This window comes from Haliaeetus leucocephalus, unplaced genomic scaffold (genome assembly GCF_000737465.1).
Source record: "Haliaeetus leucocephalus isolate CR32 unplaced genomic scaffold, Haliaeetus_leucocephalus-4.0 Scaffold656, whole genome shotgun sequence".
Taxonomy (NCBI): domain Eukaryota; kingdom Metazoa; phylum Chordata; class Aves; order Accipitriformes; family Accipitridae; genus Haliaeetus; species Haliaeetus leucocephalus.
The window spans coordinates 10,158,943-10,176,767 of NW_010973092.1; the positions used below are offsets into that span (position 1 = coordinate 10,158,943).

The following is a 17,825-nucleotide window of genomic DNA, read 5'->3' on the forward strand; positions in this document are numbered from 1 at the left end:
GGGGGGCGAGAGGAGAGAGCCCCGTGGTCCCGGTCCTGGCGGGGGCAAGGGTGCTCCCCGCGGGGGCGAGTGAAGCTCCTGTGTGGGGCTTGGGCTCCCCGGGCTTCAGGCTCTCCCGGGATGGGGCCCTGCTGAGGGGCCGGCCGGTGCTGTGCGTGCCCCGAGTGCTTCGTTAGGAATGGCGTTCTGTCATCGCTAATTGGGGAGGCAGGAAGTGACTTTTGAATAAACCCCATTAACTCCATACGGGGAAAACACCGTGGTAACTCCTGGCCATTTTAATTAGATAGTCTGAAAAATTCCCTGTCAATTCCCTTTCTTGTCGTTAGCAGTGAATGGGAGAGCCTTTCCTGGTGCCTTGGGAGGGTTGGGCAGTGGGTTTCTATGGAATGTGGTTTCTCAGAAAATTGTTTCTAACCCTCATGGTTTGGTAATGCCTACTGGGGGGAGGCCACTGGGGATTGTAATGATCTAATCTTGCTGTCTGCTGCATAACATGGGCTGGGTCGCTTAACTGTTGGTTTGCCAAAGCCTCAAGGCTGTGCAGCAGCTGGATAATTAAAAAAAACCGATCTGCAGATGTGGTTTATTGGGAAGAAAACAGTGCTGTGGAGTTGAAATACTTAGGGCTGCTCAGTGAGAAGTAATTAAACATGCTGGCCAATGAAAATTATCTTCAGATGTCTTGGGTTTGTGAATTGTAGGGCATCATGTGGTGTCCCTTGGATTGCAGAGTTCTTTTACAAATACAATATTTACTTTCAAGAGTGTTTTGTCTGATTTTGTTGCTTCATATATATTTTTTGAAGACTATGCTTTGCATTTTTTGGTGTGATGTAACTGTAGAATTATAGGGCTTAAAGGGACTTCAGAGGCATCCAGCCCTGCCTCCCATAGCTGAGATAGGTACAGGTGTTCGTCATCATTACAGATAGATACCTGCCAAGCCTTTAATGCTGAGCCAGGGGGATTCAACAACCTCCTGAAGTAATTAATGTACTGCAGTGTTTTTCTGTGACTATAGCTATGAGGAATGGTGTGGGTTTTTTAGAGATAGCTCCTCTAAATCTTTACTGTGAATTAAGCTGTCTGGGCAATCTTAACTTACAAAGGAGGCAGAGCAATGTTAGCAATTGCTTTTCCAATGTTACCATTTCCCTGGTAAGTATATGAGGTTTAAACCATTGCCTTATGCTGCACATATATGTGTGCAAAAGCTGTCCAGCTCCTGTTCTCCTGCTGTAAGATATTGTGGTACTTATTAATCTACTGAATCTGGACAGATAGGACCAGCTGCACTCATCAGTGTCCCTGTTGCTATTTTCAAAACCTTGTGGGCAGCTGTGAAACTAAAGAATCCTGTTTCCTAATGCTACCTGGTGTTGCCATGGTCAGCAGGCTGGGGGCTGGAGGGGAAGGAGAAAAAGTCAGAAGGAGGGATTCATGTTTTAGTCCAGCTTCCTGTTGAGCCCTGGTTTGAAGTGGAGACGAATGCTCCTTAGACTATAAAGAGGAGAAATTTTTCAGTTAGAAGATGGCTACTGTCCAGAACCTGATGTGAAAGCTGTAGTCTAGAAGGCTTTGATACCAGGATCCTCTTGCTCTTCTGTCCCCTGGGGTATATGTGATTAGCTTTTCACCAGGGCTGTGCTAATGACAGGCTTCACTGGTGATCCCTTCTCATTTGGTACTTCACACCTGGCTGAAAAGATCTCAGGTGTGCAGTCCTGCTTGTTTCTTTGAAATGAGAGTAAATCAGTCCACCTGGAAAAGTGGGGTTTTTTCTTGTTTCCTTTAGCTGGACTCTGTTAAATAGTGTTTGCTGTTTGGGGAGGATGGCTAAGTATCACTGAAATCATGTACATTGCTATTGCTGCAAAACGCTGCTACGGTTAGTTTGTAAACCTTTCAGGGGTTCCTACTGTCTCTGCAGGGAATGCTTAAATGCTGTCAAAGATAACTTTACCCTTTCATTGTGATGCACTGTCGTAAGTAATTAGTACAATATTCTGTGGTGGCAGAGCATTGTACTTCCACAAAAGATGGCATGCCACTGCAGTGTGAATAAAGCAGGAGAGCAGACTAGGAAAGAAGGGAGTGGGGATAACAAAGATGAGGTAAGCAATAGCATAAGGCCCTCAGCAATGTTACAGTTAAGTGGAGAGCCAGGAGGGAAGCATTGAGGAAGAGCCGTAGACTGCCATTCACCCAGCAAACAGCTGTTTTGGGTGAAGATGCTGTTGCCCTACACTGTTTATCCTACTTCTGGTGGAAATTGCTTCTTCCAAGGTAGAGAGGTGAATGCCTGCTGTCCTGTTTGTGGTCTAAGCAGTCAGGGTTACAGTTTAAATACATGCTTTGCATTAATTCCACTGATGTTTGCTTGATGTGTCTTTGTAGTGCTCATATAAACAGCTCTGCTGGCAGGATGGTGAAAGTAGCAGCTCTCTTCCTATGGACAGGGCTGGAATAGGATGGTCGTCTGCCACCCTGCTATGGCAGGTTAATGGAATAATAAAAAAAAGTACCAATATGGACAGATAATTGGGATAAACTTGAAATAAAGGCAGCAAAGCACTCTTGCATGCTTTCAGCTTCCCATTTACTGCTGAAGCGTTGGCTAATGTAAAGGAATAAAAGCATCTAAATTTTTCATCTGTCAAGACTTGGCTGTCTTGACATCTGTAGAGAGAAACTTGATGTGAACAGCTTAAGCAAGCTGTGGACATACAGTTCCATTTGGGAGATGGAAGAAACAGCAGAGCAGCTTTTGTAGGATCTTGTTATTGATCTGTGCCCATTACACTTGGGCTGATGTCTAATGTTATAATATGCTAATGTAAAGTAATGGAGTGTTATTTGCAAAGGGAAAAGTTAGCACTTATGATACCAACTCTTAACTTCAGCTGGGGAAAACAAAATGCTCAGTACTGAAAACATCTCTAAAGAGGAAGGAGGAAACAAGAAACTTCAGGCATCTTTCCTACTCAGTGTATTGCATATCGATCAAAACCCTCACAAAGGCATTTGCTGTAATATGTGAAGAGAAACTCTCTTGGTAAAGGCTTTTTTTCTGCTTGAAGTCAGATGTTCTTTACCCTTGGAAACATAATTCTCTGGAATTTGGCAGTGGGTTGGGAATTAAGAGCAGTGCCAGTTACAGTCCTGTGGATTTGCATCTCTTAACGCCGTGTTTCAACATACAAGCGTATCTGCAGAGGGAACAGTTTCGTAAGTCCAGTTTACAACCTTTGTCCACTCAGGGGTATTCCTTCCGCTTTTGAAGCGTGGAATTGTACTTTCCACTACTTCAGTATTGAGAAGATTTTAACATACTGAGCAGTCTCAAAGGTGAGAGATGCAAAGAATTACATCCAGCAGCAGCTTCAGTGGGTTTTAGGATAGCACTGTACTTTGAGTGGTGTTTGAGAAAGCAGTGTTGAACTTTCCTGGCATTTGTGGTACTTAATATTTTGTTTTCTAAATATTGTCCACTGTCTTGAGCTTGGATCTACATTTATTTGAAGGTTTGAGGGTGCTAGTTTAATGGGATTAATTTTAACTACAAGGGGCCTTATCTTTTTATTACTTACTATGTCTGTATAAGATCTATGCTCTTTGAGGCAGCTAATGAGAGACTACAGTGAGTAGGAAACTAGCAGTTAGTGACTGATTTGAAGATGCTGTTTGTTCTCTTAGCCTTAATGATACTAAGAACATACTTGTTTGTCTGGCATGTGAATAGTGCAGTTTGCAGCTAGCCATGAGATTCTCCACAGTGAACTGGTGCAGTGGAAATGATGTGGTGTTTCAAGTTTTTAATCTGTTTCTGTGACTAAGGTGAAGCAGTGGCCATAGAAGCTACTGAGATAACAGTACAAATGGTTGTTGTGAGTGATAATGAACAGTATCGGAGTTTACCAGCAAGTGTTGTCTAAACTGACAGTTGAACTGTCTTCCTGCAGTTCCTTATGTTGACTACAATTCATTCTGAACCCATATGTGTCTTCCAGAACATCCTGGAATTGAAGTGTCTGTCTTACGGAGCACTTCAAAGTAATGTTCAAAAAGGTGTTTGGTTTTAAAAGCTGCCTTTACACAGGCAATTTCTTTTTCCTGCAATGTTTTAATTGTGCAACTTCATTGATCAGAAGAGTGGTAGGAATGCTGAGCATGGTGCTGCTGGGGTGGTTTTGTCACTTCTGTTTCACGTTGAGAGCAACTGTATTAAGATGCTAAGGAAGAAAAATGTAGATTCACCTCCACGGAGAAGTACTGTTGTAGAAGACTGAGATCTGACCAACAGCATGCCTGTCGCTGTAATGGTGGTCAGGAAGGGGTGGTTAGCTGGCCCATAGTCTCTCTGTGGAGCTTAGTAGTCTTGCAAATGTTGCAGTGATTCAGTGCTCATTAAATGCTTGTTGATTGTTCTGCATGGCTGTTACTTTGGTGATGATTTCTGACCTAAAACTGCTAAAGCATTTTGCATAATTTAAAAAGGAGGGAATGTTCAGTCATGAAGCCCTGTTATTAGTGCTGAGTGATATTCCAGACATTTAGAGACAAAGGTGTGAATGAGTTTCTGAACCTTGTAAATTTTGCAAACACCAGCAGAATTTCCAAAGTGTTAAGAAATGGTGACCAGAAGACTTTCAAGACTTGGAAATACACACATTGTGACTCCATTGTAAAAACAAATAATTGAGTCAATTGCAGGTGCCTTTTAAGATGTCTTTCTAAAAGGATAATGAAATGCCTTCTGTAGGAGTTTGGGGTAGGGGAAAAAAAAAGCCACACAAAAAAACCCAAAACAATACAAAACCTAGATTTTCCTCAGTGAAGCACATCTTTAAAGAAAGATAGTTAAACTAAAACACTAAATCATGAAGCTGAGTGATAAATGAATGTATTCTGGCAGCAACAGCTGAGCTCACTGAGCTTCATTTCTTCTGTGAAACTCACTTCTGTAGTGGTCCCTTGTGAAGCTTGCTGTAGACTTACTTTTTAATAAATATTTATACACCACTGGGCAGTGACTTGAAGTGTTTTTTTCTGAGTGACTGCAATCACATAGTTAATGTCAGCAATGCTTTGAACAGTCCAGTTCTGTACAGCAGAATGAAACAATGATTTTTGTCCTGTAGACTGGGGAGATGGTAGAGATCTGTGGAGACTTCATGAGAAAGAAGCCAAGAAATGTTCAAAAGTTTGAACTGAGCCCAGAGATTGAATAGGGCATTTGTCCACAGAGTGACTTGGGTGCAAGTAGTATGTGGAATGTATGAATGGGGCAGGGAAGGGAACTGATGCACCATCCTTCTCCAGTAAAAAAAAAAATTCGGTGCATTCTTAAATGGTCAGCTTGTCAAGATTGCCTCAGGGGCTTTCAAATGAAGCAAGAAATGGGGGAGATGACGGGCAGAATTAAATAAGATGGCTAACAATGGATTGGATCACAAGGTGTAATAGAAACAGCACACAAGGATTTATATCATCATTGCTCTGTGTTCGCAGTCATCATAGCCTGCCTCCTGCAGAAAAGCTATGCTCTGCTGTATGACAGACACAGAGAGCAAAAGTTCCCTGCTCTTTGCCAGACTCCTGCATGGCTGAGATCATCTCAGGTGCTGCAGAGAAGAGTGTGTGGAACTGGCAGGCAGAGGACAGGCAAGGCTCCTGTGTAGTTCAGCTCACACAACCTCTGTTGGTCAGCAGGCTCCATCTGTCACAGTGTGTAGCAGTCCAGTGGGAAAGCAGCCTGCTTCACTTCTCAGCTTGGTCCCTGAGCCACTGAGGGAGCTGCACCCTCTGTAGTGTTACACCAGCTGGCTGGGGGGGTGTCTGGAGAGAAGCCCACCGGTGAGAACTTGAAGCATAAAGAATCTGTGGAGTTCTCTTGTCAAGAATAACCTTGCTGGAGAAATTGTCATATTTCAACAGTCTCCTTATATCACCAGCACATTTTTATATTGAATTTGTTACACTGCTTGTGACAGTTATTGTCATTGCTTCTGCCATTTTGTATCTAAGCTAAACAATTATTTCTGAAGGTATAACTGTTTTCTTGGCTTTCTGTAGCCCAGTTATTAAAAAAAAAAGCAAGCCACAAACTTTTTACTCCTTTTAATTTTAAAGTAACAGTAGTTTCCTTTGAAATCGCCAGCATTGTTAATGGTGTCACCTGTAATGATCTTTGACTGACTGATTCAAAGGATTGTTAAAAGGGTGGCAGCAGCACCACATTGGTGTCTTTATGCTTTCCTATGAAAGTGCGTGCTTCTGCTCTGTGGTTATAGGTGCAGTGTACAACCCTAAAATGTCTGTTCAAACACCTTACAGCAAGTGGTGTGGGGAGAAATGTGTTTCTGTGGCACAGTGACAGGGATGTTCACTTCAGCAAAGATTTGTCTCTATTCAAGAGGTGCTGATGTGGCTTCCTGTAATAACAAATACTGTTGTTTGATCTCTTGTGCAGAAGTTCTGATTGGCTCGGGGTTAAAATACCCCTTCCCAAACATTGATGTGAAAGCCCAGTGGCTTTGAGGTCTGCCAGTGTGTTTTGGACTATGTTTTCTGTTTCAGGTCCTGTCTGTGTTGGACTGAATTATTTTTTTTTTTACTGTAGAATTCCCTGTGATGCTGGAAAATGCTACCTTCACTAGTGGCTGGCTCATTTTGGTTTTAGTCTGTTTATGCTTGCAGTAAGTGAAGTAATGGTCATCTTGGGTTTTCAGAAATGCTTTGCCTGTCTTTGAAGGAGATGCTTTGAGGTGACGTTTGAGGGCATCTGCCTAGCATACCCTTCCAGAGTGAAACTTGGGGGCAATATCATGTTAGACTTTTGACTGGGCTGAGTGCAGTTGTAGTTACAGACCTGGGGCACTGCTGAGAATTGGCTAATGCTGGAAGAGTGCAAAGGCCTGTTTGAGGCCTCCTGTGTGTTTATGGATTTGGGTTGGCACAGGTTGCTCTCTTCTTAAACTGAGAGCCCAGCACTTTAAAAAAATTTTTAAAAAGTATCGCAGTAATGTATTGCAGTAACTCCTGTCTGTGCTCACACATTGCAAAGAACAGTAAAAATACTACACTTCCCTGGCATCCATCTGCTTTTATTCTCCTTTAGGACTTGACTGGCATAGAGTCCATGGACCAATGTCGTCACACGCTGGAGCAGCACAACTGGAACATAGAGGTACCACTGCAAATGAGATTTGTAGCAGTTTCCAAGTACCTGGATTAAATGGAGTACTCTGCGGGGGGGGAGGGGGGGGGCTACCAGTAAGATTTAATCTGTCAGCCCCTGAATTTACACTAGTAGCTCTTTATAATAGTATCTTGATACATCTGGAGAGCTGGTTTCAGAAGTACACAGCAGAGTTGTTATGTCTGTGAATAATCGCTTGACTGGCACAGTGTGTAACTTCCCGTAGTGCGTGTTGTGCAGGCTGCCATGGAGAAGGCTTTCCATGCAGAAAAGAGTATTGGTGGTTAGAGTTTGTAATGAGTTGTGCTTATCCAGTGCTCTGGGGCTGTTAGTTTCCAAAGTATAAAAAAGATCTTTTCTGCCAAGCTTAAATGTCTGAAACCGCCCTTTGCTCTTTCTTGTGTCAAAGGCAGCTGTACAGGACCGACTGAATGAGCAAGAGGGTGTCCCAAGTGTCTTTAATCCTCCCCCATCGCGGCCATTGCAGGTCAATACAGCTGACCACAGGATCTACAGCTACGTTGTCTCAAGGCCACAGCCAAGGGCAAGTTATCTTAGAGTAGATTTTGTCCTGCTTCTTGGGTGACTGTGAACAACAGAATGTGCAAGCAGGAAAAGGAATTGTTTTCTTTGTATGCTGTTATCTCCTTTGTAAATAATTTTATCTTCTGAAAACAAAATGTAGAGCTGTTCCTTAAACCTCTATTACTACTGCGGATGCTTTCTCCATGGTGTAACTCACAGTATGAGAAAACCTTCTTTGTGTCACAGAATATCTTGCTGTGTAGTAAAGCTTTTTGATCAGTTCAGTTCAAACAAAGGACTGTCCCCTTCTTATGGCAGAGTGATAATATTTTTTTCTTTTTATTCGCCCCTAAAGTGTATATTAACTTGAAAACAGTGTCAATTACTTGTGTTAATGTTTCACAAATTTGCATGAGCACCTGTAAGACTTGGTGCTCTTAATCCCTTTGTACAGTTAAAAAAATTAGCACAGAGCAAAAGCATTGCTGCTTGACTGCTTGAATTAGTCACTGATGCCTGTTTTCAGATGCATCACATTGAATTCTGAATGAACCATGTCAGTCCCTTAAACTCGATTTGACATGTCTGAAGCTGTGAAATACTGCTGAGCTTTTTTGCAGTGGTTAGAGCACTGATACTCTGTGTGTGAGTGGAGACTGTTCTAAATCTTTGTTTGTCATTGCAGGGCCTATTAGGATGGGGTTACTACTTCATAATGCTTCCATTCCGGTTTACCTATTACACATTACTTGATATATTTAGGTAAGTACCGTTTTGTGCTGACTCATGTTTTGACTGCATCAAGGCACAGTAGCTTAGATTTGGCTGTACCTCTGTCACTTGGATCTTTAGGTCTAATGGCAGATTTTTCATTTATTTGCTCAGCTGGCTTTATCTGTAGCCTTGTAAAATTCTAACACTGTTTAGCAAGAAAAAAATCTTAATTGCAGAGAAAATGAGCATCTTGCAGCTCTCTAAATGAAACATTTAATTGGAGTTCTCACTCCATGCAGCTTTACGGTTTGAGTGCCACGCAAAGGGGACACAAAACACAGTGTCAGAAGTGTCCAGTATTCTTGGACAAAACAACTTGATCAGAATGCTGTACCACTGGGCTGAGCTGCAGGTTAACCTCCCCTAATCCCTGTATGTTACTTGGCAAAACCCAAACTGTAAACACCTCTGCTTTTTCCCCTTTGGTGTCTGTTGCCTCTTCTCCCTTTACTGCCCCAAAGGGCTAGTTCATCTTGCCTCCTTACAGCATTGATAGAGAGAAAAGGGATTGTTGAAAGGTGGTAAATATCCAGCAGTCCTGCCATCTGTGGTGTTTTGGCAGTTTCCTCTGTTGTATAAAAACTCCCCCCCCCCCCCACCCCGCCCTGAAAGGCTTTTCCAGAGTTCTACACATCAATAGAACTAAACAACATTGAAATCTGCCTTGCAGTTAAGCTTTTTCAGCCTCAGAGGAATGACTGTTTCTTCTCTCTTCATTGGACTCCTAGTGTAATGTTCTCTTTCTGCAGCTCTTTGCACTCTGGAATTGTTAGTCTTGGAATAGCAGAAATGCAGTTTTCAAAGTTATCTGGACAAAACTGTGTGGCTTTTAACAGCCTGTCTTTGACTAAATTCCTCAAACCTCATACTGTTGGTGTGTCTTATGCCTGATGCTTTAGAGGAAGTCAAAACTGTTAATCACACAGAATTCAGATACTTGCTGATGCCTGGCATGAGGTACTATTTGACTGGGGGCTTTCTGTAGCAATGGTATCAGTTTGGAGCAGGTAGCAGTTTAGGTTGTGATTATAAATGTTCAAGGGTCTCAGCTATGACTTTTTTCCTCCTTATGAATGCCAGTGACTGTAGAAAACTTGTTCTTCAGAAAGTCAGTAAGCTGAATTTCCAGTGTCCTTTGCTTCCTTCCTAGGTTTGCTCTGCGTTTTATACGCCCTGATCCTCGTAGTCGGGTCACTGACCCAGTGGGCGACATTATTTCGTTTATTCATATGTTTGAGGAAAAATATGGGAGGATACACCCTGTCTTCTACCAGGGAACTTACAGCCAGGTCAGTGTCACGTGTTGGTGCACAGATCCTGGGGAGATGGAGAGTGGGGATTTTGCCAGATGGTATCAGGGTCTACATGGCAAAATCACTTTTCATCTAAAAGCCCAGCGTTTGTCCCCAAACTCTCTAACAGGGTAATGGAGAGCTAGCGAACAAGTGTATTGGAAAATCAGTGTCTGCCAGGCCTGATGATGTGCCAAGCCTGCAAAGTTGGAAAGCAAAGCTGCTCTGACTGTTCCTCGACCGTCTGTATGGCTCTGTAGCCAACAGCTATTCTTTGTAACCCTGCCTTTGTTTTTATAAACTGATATGGTATGCCAGCGTCTGTCCTTCTGTTCACCAAATTGGGATTGACCGCCTGGCTTGTATTATAATGCAACTCCAGAAATTGGTGCGAGACCTCAAAATTGAGGGAGGGAGCCCCTGAAGAAATTATGGGAGGTGAGAGTTCCATATGTTAGATCTGGGCTGATGGCCCTCTCTGAAAGAGGGACGTCCTAATGGGTACTGCCTCTTCTGCCGCTTCTCTCAGCCTAGCCAAGGGAAGGGCCTCCTGCAGTGCGTCCCAGCAGACAGTTGGATCAGCACTGCTTCCTGAGTGCCAGAGAAGAATGTGGAGTCTGCTCCATGCTGCACAACGATGGAGCTTGCCGCCTCCGCAGCTCTTCTAGGCCCCTCTGTCTTGCCTGGAATCCAAACTTAAATAACCACGGAATGGTTAGGCTACCAAAACTCAGTGCCAGTAAAACAGGGAGCCTATTGTGCACTTATCCTGTGGTCTTGTTAAGAAATGCTCTTGGGTGGGTGGAATCCAGAGACTGTAGATGCAAAAAGGTTTTTTGTTGCTTTGTTTGTTTTTTGTTGGGGCCTGCAGCATTATTGAGTTATCTGGTTTTAGTAGCATTTTGATTTGATGTGGTCTGAAGATTCTGTCCTGTACAGACCAGAGTGGAAAGCTCAGCCTTGGCTGCTGTGAGTCTGAGGGATGAAGGAGGGCTCTTCACTGCCAGCAGAGTCTGGCGGGGCGGTGGGGGATGTCAATCCATGCAGTTGCCTACCTGGCTTTGCTCTCAGTTCAGTGTTCTCCAAAGCCACATCCTGAAAGGAGTGTGAAAGAGCACCATTGTAGCTCCCTTAAATGAGGGTTTAGTTAGAAGGTCTGACAAGTTCATCCTCCACTGCTGCTTCATTAAAACCATGCTAGTGGCAGAGTAGTGGCCTGGGTAAATGTTGCTGACCTGTGTCATGCAAGTCTTGTGGGTGCTGCTTTCCCCTTGCCTAAAGACCCTGTAACTTTACCTCCTCTGCTCTTATGCCAAGGCACTGAATGATGCCAAGCGGGAGCTGCGCTTCCTGTTGGTTTATCTTCATGGAGATGACCACCAAGACACAGATGAATTCTGCCGGTAGGTAGGAGAATTTTCCAAATAGTTATCTTTGCACTTTAAATGCAGTTTCATTCACACGATCTCTTCTCATCCCTTAGCAATACACTGTGCGTACCTGAGGTGATCACCCTCATAAATACTAGAATGCTCTTCTGGGCTTGCTCAACCAATAAACCAGAGGGATACAGAGGTGAGTGCGTCCCTCCTAGGCTTTACCTGTCCCCTTCCTTCTCTGGAACAAGCCAAATGTCCTTTGACAAATTTATGTGTGTGAAACACAGTTGGCTTTTGTGCAAGCAGATGAGATTTCAGGATTGCATGGGGAAATATGTGTTGGTTTCCATGTGATATCTCAGAGGGCCTGTTTGGATGCCAGGGAAATACCACCTTCTCTTCACCTCCACTGTTCCCTATGTTTCTGGGCAGCCATAGTTGTGTGCTCTTTGCTGCAGGCATTCAAGCTGCTTTCAGTACCTTGTTAATGGGAGTTGGTGGGTGTGTGCTGAGGATTAAACTGAGTGCAGAAACAATTCTCTAACAAGCTGTGCCCTTAACAGTGGCTCGTATTATGCCTGAAGCCAGGAGTGACTTGTTAGGTGCATTCTTTCCCCTTTTGAGACACTCATCTTTACTCCACGCCCAGTCTCTCTGCTTGAAAGTCCGCAGTGAGGTCCTTTTAAGTACTGTGTTTCCAGAGCTGTCCATACCTGGCCTGCCAGCATTTTGGTAGGGTTTTGCCACGAATGGAGTTGTTTCCCAAGGTACTGTCATGCCTCCTGTATCGCCTCTGACCCTTCCTGTTTCATGGCAGGAGAGGCCAGGAGTTCTGGTACTAAATCTGGGTCATTCTTGGCTCCATAGTTCAGCTACCAGCTATTGACACCTTGAAAGAATGGCTTTCTAAGGAGACATTCTTTTACTTATTTCTGTTGTGTTGCTGCAATGCTTTGGAGTCACAGCCTAGAAAGCAGAGCTGGAAGAGATCGTGACCTTTCATTTAATCCATGGGGTGCTCTGATTTATTTTGGAGGGTTCCATTGGTAGTGACGGCTCCAAGTTGCATGATGTGCCATGCATGTTTTAAGGAGGAGGTGATAAGTAGCCATGGGTAAACAGTAACTTAAAAGCCTCTGATTGGCTCCATTCCCTGCCTCAAGACAGAGCCTGCCTGTGGCAGAAACAACCTAATTCTGTTCAGAAATGTCCAGGATGGACACTGCCATCTTGCCCATGACAGTATCTTCCAGAGTCTGGCCATCCTTAATCATCTTAGCAAGTGTTTTCCCTGTGCTTGACCTGTGTTTCCCTTCCTGCAGTTTAAATCCAGGGCTTCTTGTCCCATTTTGAATGGACGTTCAGAGCAATTTACTTATTCCTGCTTGAATTAAAGAATCTTTTTGGTTACTTGAAAGCCTGGGGTTTTTTGCCCTCAGTCTGTATGATCCAAGCTACTTCCTCCCTTTGCTAATTTAGAGGGTTTGACAAGATGGGGCCTGAGGCCTTTTCTGACTTGGAAAAGATAGTGGCTGTGGAAGCTGCTTTCCTAGGCCCTTGATGATGGAAAGTGTGCTGTACCCCTTGCTGACCCTTCTGGATGGGGCAGTTACAGTGATGTTTGTGCCTGTTTCCCAGTCTCCCAGGCTCTGCGAGAGAACACGTACCCATTCCTGGCTGTGATTATGCTGAAGGATCGCAGAATGACAGTAGTTGGGCGGCTAGAAGGCCTTATCCAGGCTGATGACCTCATTAATCAACTGATGTTCATCATGGATGCCAACCAGACGTACCTGGTGTCCGAACGCCTGGAAAGGTATGACAGGACTTGAGCTGCAGTAACACAGACCTTGTGGAGACAGGCTCTGCTCTGCCCCCTTCTTTCCTCCAGATACCACATGTAAGCAGGTAGCTCAGCATCTCCTGTTCTGTAACACCACCCATGGGCTCTCCTCTTCCCAGTGGGATTGTTGGTCCATAAATTCAGGCCACCCTCTACTGTTTTCTGCAGTTGGAGCACACCCTTAGCATGCTGGAGCTTTGCAGGTAAAGCTTGGACAGTAGCCAGCAGGAGCCAAATGGGAGCAAAGGCATTGCAGGCAGGAGAAGAGCTGGTGTCTGCAGCCAGTCAGTGAGGGAGTGCTGCTGCCTGGGCTGGCTGTCCTGAATTCTGACTATGATTCTGGTAGTGCCTCATGAGCATGAGCTCCAGTCCCTGATAACTCTGTAGGGATTTGCAGGCTGTGTCTGAAGTAGGATGCCATTTTCTGGTCTTCTGTCTGCTCCAGCTCTGCCCCATAGTCTCTGTGGGGGACCCACTAACACGTTTTGATGCCTCTGGTTTCTGAAATGTGCAAGGAATTACCTGAAGGAGATAAGACTGTGAAGAGTCTCAAGTATGAGGTAGAAATCCTGGACACTGCTTATGTGCTGTCTGTCCACTCTGTCAAGCTGCAGTGGGTGAGAAGTCTTTTGTGTTCAGTTCATTTCCACTCAACCTAGGGAAACAGTTTGTGTGCTAGGGACTGTGGAGGCTCACCTTGCCTTTCAAGAGCTTGTGGTACTCAGCCCTCTAAATGAGGTGTTAACTGATGTGTGCACTCCTATGAGTTGGAGGCTGTACCTGCATCCTCAGGTCTGTTATCAGCCTGCCATGCCTTCATTTTAGGGCCTGCTAGCCCTGACTGCTCCCTGCTCATGTTTGCAGGGAAGAGAGGAACCAAACCCAAGTTCTGAGGCAGCAGCAGGACGAGGCATATCTGGCATCCTTGCGTGCGGACCAGGAAAAGGAGCGCAAGAAGAAGGAGGAACGGGAGAGGAAGAAGAAGAAGGAGGAGGAAGTGCAGCAGCAAAAGCTAGCGGAGGAGAGACGGCGACAGGTGAGAGCAAACTGACTGCTGGAGAGGCTGCTGTGCCCTGTCAGATGCTCATGCTGTGTAGGAGCAGTGCCTGCAGTAGGGCTTTCTTGTCAGATCGGAGCTGCTTGTCTTGCTTGGGGCTTGAGTGTCCTCTGAGCCTCCTGGAGCAGCTGTGCTGCAAGGAACAAGCATAAAGGTCTGTGCGGTGCATGCCCATTGCTCTTTCTGCCTCCTTCCTTTGCAGACGCTGCAGGAGGAGAAGGAGCGGAAGTCTGAATGCCTTCCTCCTGAACCACATCCTGATGACCCAGAGAGCGTTAAGATCATTTTCAAGCTGCCTAATGATTCCAGAGTGGAGCGGCGATTCCACTTCACACAGTCATTGACGGTGAGCTTGGGGCAGAGCTGGTGGGCTTCCTAGAGTAAAAGAGAGTTGAAATTCTCCAGGTCGCTCAGCAAAGCTTTGGTTCCATTGGACTTTGCCAAACAGTGACCTTTGAGAGCCTTAGCAGGCAGAGTTGTTCCTGGGTCAGGAGGGTGTCATGAGGCCTGGTCCCAGCAGCTTAGAAGAGAGAGGTTAGAGGAAAAAATGGAAGAAACCTTTTTTTCTTCTCCTGAAAAGCTGAGGCTCTTGTTGCTCCCTATTAAATAATGGTGTAGGAAGAGTCAGAAACAGTGTCTGGACTCCCCAGGTACTCTGTGACAAGTCCTGTTTCATACATGCTAAGAAAATGGCTGTCTTGTGTCTACAATGCAGTGATGGTGCAAATTTGGTAACCTCCCCCCACCCTACTGTGAGATGCCATAGATGCAGTCTGGCTGTGTCATTGCTCCCCCAGCTGGTAGTTATTTCTGTGCTTCTTTCCCAGGTGATCCATGACTTCTTGTTCTCCTTGAAAGAAAGCCCTGAAAAGTTCCAGATTGAGGCCAACTTCCCTCGCCGTGTCCTGCCCTGCCTCCCTACAGAGGAGTGGCCCAACCCACCCACGCTGCAGGAGGCTGGACTCAGCCACACGGAAGTCCTCTTTGTGCAGGACCTCACGGACGATTGACACTTTTCCAGAAGACACAAAATGGAAAGAGAAATTCATATTATTATTATAATACAATATTTTTTTTAAAAGACTGCGTACAAACGAGGGATCAGAGACCACATCGCCTGTGCCAGCTGTGCTGTGTGTGTGCACTGGCAAGAGGAAGTGTGTGCACGTCCTCACACACTTGTGTACACAGCCATCCCCTACACTTGGAGGGCAGAGAGGGAGGGGAGCTGGTGTTACCCCTCCGCCCTCCCTGGGGAGGAACAGGAATGGCAGCTCTTGGTCATTATTGCTTTTATTGATGACAATAATAATAAAACCCCAACAACCTGACATCTTGTGAAGATTTGATACTCTGCTGTTCCTGACAGCCAGAAGACCGGGCACCTGAATGTGCTGGGAGTGGGGTGGGAGGGAAGGGCTGGACAGAATCTCTTCAGCTTCCCTCTGTGTATAAATATCTTTCTTTTAATATTTCTCTTGCTTTGTAATGACCAAAGGAGAATGGGGTTGACTATAGTATTAACTTTTTGATAAAGAGCTGGTTCGATTCTTACCCATGTGGGGTCTTGCCCAGGGTTCTTAGCCTGCGTAGTGTAATAAACTCTGCCTCTAGCATGTCTTGTGCCAATGCTTTCTGCCTGTGCCCCCTGCCACAGCCAAGCACTGGGGAGGGGAATTCCAGCTGTGGTGGCTCTACAGTTACTGCTCATGGCATTGTGGGTACACTTACCCTATTGCCTTGAATTGGTAATTTTGTGCCAGCAGAGCTGCTGTTGTAAGATGAACAAGAGTATGCACACTGTGGGGGAAGGCAGTGCTGGGGTTGCTGCTGTGCGGCCTGTGGCATGACCTCTGGGCTGAGGCTGGGTGAGTAGGAGGGAGATGGCCCTCCTTTGCTCAAAGGGCTGAGTCAACCCTCCTGGATCAGGTTAGAGGTGGGGAAAAAAGACATGTGAAGTGCTGTGTGGAGAGAAGGGTGGGTGTAAGCCTCTGTTCCCCATCAGAGGCTTGGTTGTGGCTGTGGAGCAGTGCTATCGGCTCCTGCCCATAGGGGGAGTGGTAGGAGCCTGTTCCTTCTCTACCCTTACCTGCTAGTCACCTGTTTTGGAGAGGTAACCATGCTCATTTGCCTGCATGAAGCACAGAAGGGAGCAGGGAGGTCTCTCTACCCCCACCATTTCCAAAGCCTGCAAGCTGGAGTAAACCAGCCTCCTTTTGTGGTGACTCCAGGGCCTGGCATGGCTTTTTGAAAAAGGGGGGAGATGCTTCATTTTCCTCCCAAAGGAAGAGCTGTTCCCTTTCTGGCCACAGAGCCTTCTGGAGCAGCATGGTTTGGGAGTAGCAACCTTGCTCTTGGCCTTGTGGATCCAGAGCTCCTGTCCTCTGTTATGTGTAGGGTGGATGTGTCTGTTGTGCTCAGCCTGAAGCAGCCAGCCTGGGGCTCTTGAGGTTCTCCAGGGCCAGCCTCGCTGGGCCGGTTTCCCACCCAGGGATCACCTCTTCCCTAGCTGAGCATGCTGGAGCCACCAGGGAAGATGCACTGTCCTGGGATGGTGTCCAGGAGGACTCTCTGTCTCAGTGCAAGCTGTGAGGGAGCACAGGTGGGGTGCTGCTGGACCACAGACGCTGCTGGGGCAGAGGACTCCTGCTTCTACCCTCAGCCTCTCCTCCAAATGCCCTCTCTGGGGGTCTTCCAGCTGCTGCACCCTCCCTCCAGCTGCTCAGGAACAGCCTGGGGACCCCCCCCATCCCTGACCAGAGTGTTAGCCTGGCCTCAGCCCCCCAGGGGAATACACGTGGCCACCCTGACCCCCCTCGAGCCCCTGCCTGCCTGTGCTGAGACAAGAGCCGCGGCACAGCATGTTGGTATACATCATACATTTATTAGTGAATATCCCTCTCAAAATCAGCCACAACATTAAAAAAAATAATGATTGCACTACTTGGTCAAGCAGAACTAGCAACTTTCATTTTAAAAAAAGTACAAATCTGTTAAAAATTTCAATCAGTATAATACACATATATATAATACAACATACTAGTTATGTTAAATGCTACAAAACCAATATGATTCCAATGGAATGGAAAAAAAACAAACACTTTTAGAGCTTTAAGAACCTTTTTTTTCTATATATTAGCCTTTTTTCAAATACATACATGGGAAAAATGAGGTAACTGTAAAATGTGCAAGTAACAGAGCAAAAAAAATTATATATATATATTTATATATATATATATATATATATATAAAAACTTTCTAACACAGAACACACGTCCTAGCACCTTCCGGGGAGCCGCGGGGGCCGCGGGGGTCCCACCGGAGGGCCCGGGGACTGGTATAATAGAACAGTAAACAGTCCACTATCCCACCACAGGAAATCATTGGTAAACAGTGGTATCTACAGCGCAGTCAGCAATCACAAACACCCTAAATAATTGTTTTTTAGTATTTTTTTTTGTAATTTTTTTTTTGTTATTTTTTTTTTTTAAATGATACTTTTAGCTGCTCATTGGAATAAATTCTGCAGCACACGAGCTGTGAGCTTTCGAGTCGCCGTCAAAGGACCGTAAGGCTTTCCTGGCTCCCTGGGCACCGCGAGGGCGGGAGGGGAGGAGGGGGGCGTCTCCGGGGGCGCGAGGCCGCCGCGCGGCACGGGGACTCCTTTGGTTATCTGTCACTGAGCGAGGGACGGGGAGGGGGCCGGGGTCCTGCCCAAGGGGCACCGAGCCCAGCGGTGCCAGCGCCCGCG

The 17,825-nt window shown here is 45.7% G+C and overlaps 1 protein-coding gene across 1 annotated transcript in view; it reads left to right on the forward strand.

Annotated features, from left to right (window-relative positions):
- FAF2 (Fas associated factor family member 2) overlaps nt 1-15,690 on the forward strand; it is a 16,472-nt gene extending 782 nt beyond the window's left edge. The window contains exons 2-11 of the mRNA XM_010579019.1: nt 7,124-7,192; nt 7,614-7,748; nt 8,415-8,491; nt 9,654-9,792; nt 11,113-11,198; nt 11,279-11,370; nt 12,813-12,990; nt 13,882-14,053; nt 14,277-14,420; nt 14,902-15,690. Of these exons, the coding sequence (XP_010577321.1) occupies nt 7,124-7,192; nt 7,614-7,748; nt 8,415-8,491; nt 9,654-9,792; nt 11,113-11,198; nt 11,279-11,370; nt 12,813-12,990; nt 13,882-14,053; nt 14,277-14,420; nt 14,902-15,084 (1,275 nt within the window). The 3' untranslated portion in view covers nt 15,085-15,690. The remainder of the gene's footprint in view (nt 1-7,123; nt 7,193-7,613; nt 7,749-8,414; nt 8,492-9,653; nt 9,793-11,112; nt 11,199-11,278; nt 11,371-12,812; nt 12,991-13,881; nt 14,054-14,276; nt 14,421-14,901) is intronic.
- The last annotated feature ends 2,135 nt before the right edge of the window (nt 15,691-17,825 follow it).